General features: G+C 40.3%; 1 protein-coding gene across 10 annotated transcripts in view; it reads right to left on the bottom strand.

Moving 5' to 3' along the window:
* The window catches only part of R3HDM1 (R3H domain containing 1), a 192,284-nt gene that overhangs the window by 38,975 nt on the left and 144,114 nt on the right, over positions 1 to 9,195 (bottom strand). For all 10 annotated transcript variants that reach the window (XM_004703886.4, XM_045299778.1, XM_045299765.1 and 7 more), the window contains one exon: positions 1,739 to 1,893. In XM_004703886.4, coding sequence (XP_004703943.1) covers positions 1,739 to 1,893 — 155 coding nt within the window. The remainder of the gene's footprint in view (positions 1 to 1,738; positions 1,894 to 9,195) is intronic.

Below are 9,195 nucleotides of genomic sequence, written 5' to 3' on the forward strand. Positions count from 1 at the left end.
ACAAAGGAAAAGGCAAACAAAAAACTCTGAGAACCACAGCAAAGAGGGAACGTGGCTCAAGAATGCAGAGCCACAAAATATATTCTAATAAGTAGTGATGACATTTCTGGATACTTTTTGAATTACAGTTTATCACCACCAAGCTTGTCTATCAAATACAATAGGGAGTAGAGAGCAGGCTTTCATTCAGTGTTGGTCAAAGCAGGAGTTCCCAGTCATTTATCCAATGTGAAAATGACTTGATAGACCAAGAGAAGAATACTTCACAAGTTGTAAATTTAAAAAACAATGCTATAGAAATTATAACAATTATCTTAGTACAGAAATAAGTTAAAAATCTACCTCCATTTACTAAAAGCACACCATTGATGCTCTAATTTATTTCAAAATCACTTTTTTTCCCCCCTCTCACTATACTGAGCTCCTAAAGAGCCAGGGCAGATTCTATTTATCTGAATCTTCAGCATCTAGCAAGGTGTTCTGGTTATCGGATAAGGTGTCATGATCAGGATGTGTAAGAAGGCAATGTTTCTGACTTGGCATTGATCCTATCTAATGTCTAGCTGCGAGGGAAACATAGGGCAAAGTCTGCCAACGTTTGTGCAGAGAGGGAAAGAAGTGAAAAGCATGGGGAATCTGGAAAAAAAAAAAAAAGATGCAGAACCAACTTTCACGGGCTACAACCCTTTCCCATCCCCCATTCCCTTAGTTGTTCACTAATATCAAATGGGCTTCAGAACTTGGCATACTCTTGGTGCCCAAGAAGCCTTGACCATCCTACATTTTACACTTACATTTTTGGAATTACATGGAATCTGCTTGTACCTTGTTCACATCTTTTGTTCTCCCATAAATGTCAACTATTTTTTGCTAAAAACTTTCTTTTAAGAAGTAAAGGTATATAAGGTCCCAGAAGACTGTTTTCAGTCCTTCCTTACTGTTCATTGCTTTATTTTATGGTGCCCTCGGGTACTGGCCTATATATTCTCAATTTGCTTGCATGCGTTTAGATAAAACATGTATATTTTATCTTCCCAACTAGATTTTTTTTTTGCTTGTTGAAATGAATGCAAGTGTCTTTAGGCTTTCTGGTATTAGACTCAGCAATGGAAAATGACAAGAATAGCCAAACAAATCTATATTGCAAGTTGTTGCATAAAGATGAAGTTAAAACAAATTTCTGAAAATGAGGCTGACTCTTTGTTATACCACACTAATATTTAAAGCATTCCTGCTTTAGAACTATAAATTAAAATCCATGGCATTTTAAATAGCTGACCTGCCATCCTATTTTAGAGTTGAGGTAAAGGGGTAAAAAATCAGTTCCAGCATGGAACAATTTTTCCTATGTTATACCCACTGATTTATGATCCATATTAGATCTTACTATTGCAAAAATCTATCCACACATCTATTTTCTAATCTTACCCATTCTCCTGCCAAAGGAGAGGTACTACCTTAGATACCTATTTAGGGGAATACAGACAAATGTCAGACAAAATTTACTTGCCAACATCAATGTAGTTCTGGTCTTTTCTCTAAATATTAATAACATAGATGGATAAAGCTAAAAATAAGGATCAAATGAAACTTTGACTAATAAAACTCTAAAGATGATAAGGTTGCATATTATAGAAGAAACTTCTGTGTATGAAAAAGAGAGAAGATGTGTTATGGATACTTACAGATCCATTTACTTAAATCACTTCTACCAAAGTAAGTAAGAACCACCACCTACCTGATAGGATGGCACTGAAGGGTAAGGAATGACCACTCCTTGAATCTGATTTCCAATGTTGTTGGGTTGGCTACTAACTAGACTCTGACTTTGGGGTTGCTGAACTCCAACTATCCCTTGATAGTTTTGCTGCTGGTTGGGTATAACTTGGTAACCTGTAATGGCACAATGCATTAAATCATATTTTCAACTGATTTCAGCTATATAGATATATACACACTTTCCCCCTTACAATACTTTAAAGCAAAATCTGTGTGCAAAGAGAAATACTTATATTTCGACAGCTGAGCAAATTTATAAGGCCATAGACTTGGTTTATACTTGGGCTTCTAACTGGTTTGAATTGTCTGGGTCATGGCTAACACAGTGAAACAGGATTACAACAGACTTTGTAAAATGTGACTATATTAGAATGACTGTCATACTCCCTGGGATGGGAAACTTGGAAGAGGTGTAGTGAGTCCTTTTAGGAGTCTGGTGTGTGAGACTGGATTATTTCCAGAACAGACTGATACATATTCAAAGTGGCGTGGCCTGTGGCCATCGTTGAGTTGGGCACAGTCATTTCTGAGCAGGCCAATCATTGAACAGCAACCCAATCCAATGTTTGTGCTACCCTTCTTTTCTTTTCTTTCTTTCACCCTTTTTTTCTAAGAAGGAGAGTAAGTTCCTAGCAGGTTCAGACTCATAATTTCCTCCATATCGGCTGTTGTTCCGGGGCACCCGTATTTTACAAATCCAGGCCTGTTTTGGTTTCACTTTGTTGGTCATGACGAGTGGGAAGAACTGGTCTGAAGCCTGCTTTATACAGAGTAGTTAGTTCCAATGTGTGGTGCAATCTGTAGTGATGAGACGCTTCTCGGGATCAGGGTCCGCTACCTAACCAGCAGAGCCCAGAGTAAAGGGAAATATAGGGTCTGCGCTAAATTTACTTCACAGATGTTTAAAGAGACTAAATAAAGGGTCCCAAATCACAAATCAAAAACCTTTCAGGGACAACCATCTGCAAGCTGAAAGCATTACTAGTCATTTAAGCAGTAAGCAAAGCGTCTAATTTTACTTTCATCAAGCAAATGCATCACATATCTCAAGCAAAAGTCTACAATGATAAGCTTTGAGTTCCCATTGCCATTGAGTTGACTTGGAGTAAAGCTGCCCGTGGGGTCTCCAAGGCTGTCAATCTTTACGGAAGCAGACATGTTTCTCCAGTGGAGAGGCTGGTGGGCTTGAACAGATGACCTTTTGGCTACTAGCAGTCCAGCGCTTAGCTATAGTCCCACCAGGACGCCTTGAGCTATGAGTAATGAATGCAAATTGCAGTTTGCTTCCAGATCTTAAAAGGATTCTTTTAGGTAAAACAATCAGTTCAAGATTCATGCAAATTATAAGAAGTTACACAAATCCTTTTTTTCTACCCCCAAAATACTTTGGGGGCTCTTACATCTCTTATCACAATCCATACATTCATCCAGTGTCAAACACATTTGCACATAAGCCGCCATCAGCATTTTCAAAGCATCCTCTTCCCACTTGAGCCCCTGATATCAGCTCCCCATTTCTTCCCCCATCCTCCCTCAAGAACCCTTGATAAATGATAGAATATTTCCATATCTTACATTGTCATCCGCTGTCCCCACAAATCCTGAAAAACATCACCACCTTAAACCTCCAACTGAATAAAAGTAACTTCATACGGTATTTAAAAAGCTGTTGTAGCAGCCGATATTAAGGGCTCAAGTAGAAGGCAAATGTTTTGAGAATGATGAGGGCAACAAATGTACACATGTGCTTGACACAATGGATGGATGGTATGGACGGTGATGAGAATTGAACAAGCCCACAATAAAATGATTTAAAAAAAAAGGTGTTGCAAAGACGAACTGAGCTGCAGCACACATTTCAAAGACTAAGGTCAGTGAAGTTATTTCTGTGGTAAGAGCACAGATAATACTCTACTTAGGAATGGAGTTCTTGATTGGTGCCCATGGTGAAGTGCTCCATTACTGCCTGAGAGATCTGTGGTTTGAACCCACCCCACAGGCTCAGGAGACAGGCCTAGTGATCTGCTTCCCAAAGGGAATATGCAGGATGTATTTTCATTGTTACAACTTGAAGATAATTATAGTGATTAATCATAACAACAATATATAATCAGATATTGTGAAATATTTATTTCTAATTACAAATCAATGAAATTTTGTCTGGCAGCCTGGTCTTTAAGCGGGGTACTTGTATGTGGGCGTTTCTCCATGTGGGCACACCCGTTTCTCCATGTGGGCACACCCGCCTGGAGACGGATAGAGGAGCGGTGTCTTGGTTCGGAATGCCATTGGAAATGTGTTTTCCGATGGTCTTAGGTGACCCCTGTGAAAGGGTCGTTTGAAACCCAAAGGGGTCGCGACCCACAGGTTGAGAACTGCTGCTCTAAAGCTAGAAACAACAAGTACAAACAACAAAAATGTGAAAATTTAGTTAGAATGAAATATTTAGTGAAGGATTTGGTAAAATGATGCTATTCCTATGTTAATTAGTTGTCCTTTATGGCCCCATTTCTGATGACTTCATGCCAGCTTAAGTTTGGACTAAAAGACATACAGTATATTGATGCAGTCCTTAGCTGTAATAAGGCAAATGATAATATGCTGCCTGTGGAGCGTCTCGAGAACTTTCTATACTACTTGACATTGTAGGCAGGTTGAAAGAGCAGATCAAACTTTTTCTTGACGTTTAGTTTAAATCTTTACATTCAACCCTGTTTTCAGAAATAGGAGGCAAAAGACATTTATAGAGGTAGAAACATAGGCATGTACATATGTAAATATATTAATCTATAATGATAGGGATATAGGTCTAGGTACATGTATTTGTGGGTTAAGTGTTAAGGTAGCAGATGGACATTGAGCTTCTACTCAAGTCCTCCCTTAACGCAAGCACACTTGGTTCTAATAACCAGGCATCTGTGATGCTCACCTTCCCGACACAGTTGCTGAAGAAGACAAAATGGGTGCATAAGCTAATGTGATGAAGAAAGTTGACGGTGCCCGGCTAATAGAAGATAAAGCATCTGGGGTCTTAAAGGTCTTAAACAAGCAGCCTAATCTACTAGGGAAGCAGCGAAGCCCACATGGAAGAAGCACACCAACACGTGTGATCACAAGGTGTCAATGGGATCAGATATCAGAAGACCCAAAACAAACAACCATTTCAATGCAAACGAGGGGGTTCAGGGTGGAGACCCAAAGCCCATCTGTATACAACTGGACATCCCCTCACAGAAGGGTCACAAGGAAGGGATGAGCCAGCCAGGGCGCAGTAGAACACTGATAAAACATACAACATCCCTCTAGTTCTTCAGTGCTCCTCTCCCCACACCCATCAGGATCCCAGTTCTATCTTACAAGTCTGGCTAGACCAGAGCATGTCCACTGGTACAGGTTAGAGCTCTCGACACAAGGAATTCAGGACAGATAAACCCCTTAGGACCAATAATGAGAGTAGTGATACCATGAGGGTAGGGGGGAGAAAAGGGGAACCGATTGCAGTGATCAACATACAACTCCCACTCCTCCCCTGCCCCCCCCCCCCCGAGACAAACAACAGAAATGTGGGTGAACGCTGTAAAATATGAAAAAAATAATTTATAAATTACCAAGGGTTCATGAGGGTGGAAGGGGACAAAAGAAGAGCTGAATCCGAGGGTTCGAGTAGAAGTGAAATGTTTTAGAAATGTTGATGGCAACATATAGATATGCTTGATACAATTGATGTATGGATTGTTATAAGAGCCCCCAATAAAATGATTTATTAAAACAATAAAAAGAAAATAAATAAATTAAAAAACAAAAGCAAAACCCCATTTCAATTAATCAAATGACAAGAATTTCAAATTCACATCCCAAATTCCATGAAAATATACATCCATACATTTCCACCCCTGGGAACAGAAAAGACATGAATGAAAATAGGGTGTGAAAATGCACCTTTGAGGTTGGGAAATGTCCCCTTCTCCTTGCACCCCACCCCCACTCCTCATACCAACATACACTGCAGGGTCAGAAATTGGGTTCAGCTGTCTGTAGCCTGAGAAACAACTTGACAATGAATTTGTTAGCATTATACTGCACTAGGATGAAAAAGGTGAACAACGTGCAAGATCTGACTTAGTTGTATCTCCATTAGAAAGGTTGTTTTAGATACAGTTTCAGACTGTTCAGAACTGCCAGAGCTTTTGGGGGGAAAAAGCATTGAAAATTTGCCAATTTATGTGGTACCGATTTTCTTTATCCAAATTTACCAAGTTTTGAAGACTATCCTTGGAAATCTCCTGCCTAAAATTCTCTCGTAGACGAAGTCTGACAGAAACTTTAACAGCGTAGATTCCATGTCACTGGTCTAGTATAGTGTCACCTGGACATCACATCATGGAATTTGAATCAGTAAATCTTAATGCCGTTTCAGTGTCTTAGGGCAATCTCATTTCTATTAATAGTCATGTCTAACAACAGAAAGATGCATATGGTCAATTATTACTGATGGATTCTTTATTTCTCAACTTGTGAACTTGCTAAAATTTATTTGTCAAATGACAAAGATTGGAAGGATTCTTGTGATCACTTATTGAGAGTTTGCAGCATATGCAAAGCAAGGCAACCCTCTACCTTCTTGTTTCAACTCTCATACTACAAACGAATGTCTTTTTTTGCAGAACATCGAGTGCCCTGTTTTTGGTCCTTTGGTGCTCTTTACTGTGCTGAAGCGCTTGATGCCTACGTCCCAAGCACAAGAAGGCTGTGGTGTGGTTTTTATGGAGAAAATAGTTGTGCTGGATAAACTTTGTTCAGGTATGAATTACAGCACTGCTACGAGGTGTCCAGTTGGTAAATACAAGAGTTTATTACAAAACAAACATGTTGAAGCATGTCTCTGATCAGTGAATGGTTGCAGACAAGTTCTTTCAGTGATACCTATGTTTTAGTCTCATTAAGATACTCTAAATTCAGTAAAAACAGGGACTACCTAGGGGATCTGCTGGGCTGGTTCAAGTCGTGGAGTAGAGGTCTGTTGAATATGATCACTGGGTTTGGTCGCTCTGAAGGTGTAATTTTGATAGACTTTCTCAAAGAACACAGATGGTCACAGGAGCTTATTAGGAAGGGGTCTTAAGGAGATTGAAGACCACATGGTGAGACGCGGGCCGGGGAAGCTGCACTGAGGATTTCTTTCCCATCAAGACACTGCACCTGCTCATTCATCGAGGGGAGCAAGGCTGTCCAGCGGAGAATTTCACTAGGAAATCTTACCCTACTCACCTAGCAGCTCTCCGCCCTTTCGACTTCATTTTGATCCTCAAACTCAAAGAACATTTCAAAGGAATCGGAACTGAGTCCCTGTGGATGCCAAAGCCACCATTCTGACGTGGTGTAAACTGAAGAGTGTGATTTTGTTTTAGAAAATGGCTAAGGAGATGAAGACAGCACCTTCAGCAGTCTATAGATATAGGTGGAGGATATGTTGAGAAATAACAGCTTCGCATTTTGATATTTTTGTTTAATAAAGGTTTCTATAACTTTAGAACAATACTTTTGACTTCCCAGTTTAGAATATACTTACTGGGAATGAAGATTGACTGTGGATGCTCAGGCAGGCACCACGCAAATTTTGGAAACATGACAACATAAGATGAAATGTCAAGCATCGGACCCCAGCATTGCTCATTTGTTACAGAAGCCAGGGCTATTGTAAAAAGGACACTGTGGGCCTAGGATGTGTCTGCTGAGTGATATCTATGAACTTGGGCACTCTTCGTAATGACAGCATGACAGTAGCAGTGTAAATAAAGCCTGTCTGAGTAATAGATCAATTAGTCCTGACTGACACTCACAGAGATAGGGACATTGAGTTTGCCCTTTAAAAAAAAAGGGAAACAAAAAAAGATTTCTCCTGAAAAAGGTAACATCTGGGGGGGAAAAAAATCAAACAAATTCCTATGTTTTAGGACTAGGGAAGAGCCAAGAGTGGCTGGAGCCAGAGTTATGTGGGAGGAGGGCAGTGAGGGAAGAAGGCAGGCTAGAACATTCATGGGGAAACTAATGGTTTTTTCCATAAAGAGTGGAGAAAAAGGTCAGAAACTTCCAGACGGCATAAGTAGAAAAATGGCTGCCCTTAACACTTCATTCAGAAACAGCATAAATAAACTGGGAACTGCTTGGAAATGGACTAAACACAGTGGAGCTTTGGAAAATAAGAATGCTAAACATTTTAAAATAAAACACCTTTTCTAAGAAGCTCTTTTAGTAATCCTTTCATAATTTTGTTCATTCCCTTATTCTGCATCTCTTAAGCCTCTACATGTATTATAAAGCTTTTCTTGTCAAGATGTGCTTTCAGAAAGAAGAAAGTTAACTCTTCGGTTAAAAACAACCATATTAACCTCTAATTGTTACCATAGGGTTAAGCCAAAAAGTGGACAACTCAATATTTATACCTGCTGACTAAGCCACAGGGAACACATGTTCTTAACAGGATGCGACCCCAGTAAGATAGGGTTGTCACTGCTAGGGAGTTGATACAGACTTACAGGGTTTCTCCAGGAAATCAACAGGTTTCTCCGTGAACTTCAACAGGAAATGAAGTTAATTTGAATCCAAGATTACTCTGAGCACAGGAGGGAGCATAGTGGACGTAGCGGGCAGCAGTTTGAAACCACCAGCTGCCCGAGGGAGAAAGATGAGGCTCGAGCTGCCCCATGGAAGCCCACAGGGTTTCCCTGTCCTACAGGGTGGCTATGAGTTGGAATCAGCTTGATGGCGGTGAGTGTGCGAGTGTTGGAGTGGGCTAAGCACGAGGCTACTGACAAGATCAGTGGTTTTAACCCTCCAGCAGCTCTGCGGGAGCAAAATGCGGTCACGTGTTTGCGTAGAGATTTTGCCCATGTAAAGCCTACCTATGGGACAGTTTTACTCGGTACAATCAACTCCACAGCACAAGGGTTTGGACGGGTGAGCTGTTATCCAGCACAGGAATCATGCATGGTGCAAAGGTGTTGAGAAGTTAGACCTGATGGTATCTGTAAAATGAGGCAAAGCAGCCTGGTGTAAAAGAGTTCACTTGAAAAGCCCAGTAAGCATGGTCAGAGGGTCCAGAGCCCAAGCTTAAAGAATAGCTTCTGCTAGCAAAACCTGAAATTTGAAGAAAATATGCTTACAGTATGGTTAAATGCACATACTAATCACCTTTCTATCACAATGAAACAATCCCATGAATTTAGAAGTACATTAGCCTAGAACCCAGGAAATCACTCATTAAGTCTCTCCTGCAAAATAGTAGATGAGTCACAGATTTTATGTCATTCACCTGAAAGTGTCTACATGATATGCAGGAACACAAACCTCTTAGTGTTTGTTTATCTGCTGTGTAGGGTTTGGAATGGAAGTATTATTAGCTATTTCGGGGGGCGG

The sequence above is a fragment of the Echinops telfairi genome, unplaced genomic scaffold (assembly GCF_000313985.2).
Source record: "Echinops telfairi isolate 266 unplaced genomic scaffold, ASM31398v2 ScPeMD7_4;HRSCAF=17, whole genome shotgun sequence".
In the NCBI taxonomy this organism is placed as follows: Eukaryota; Metazoa; Chordata; class Mammalia; order Afrosoricida; family Tenrecidae; genus Echinops; species Echinops telfairi.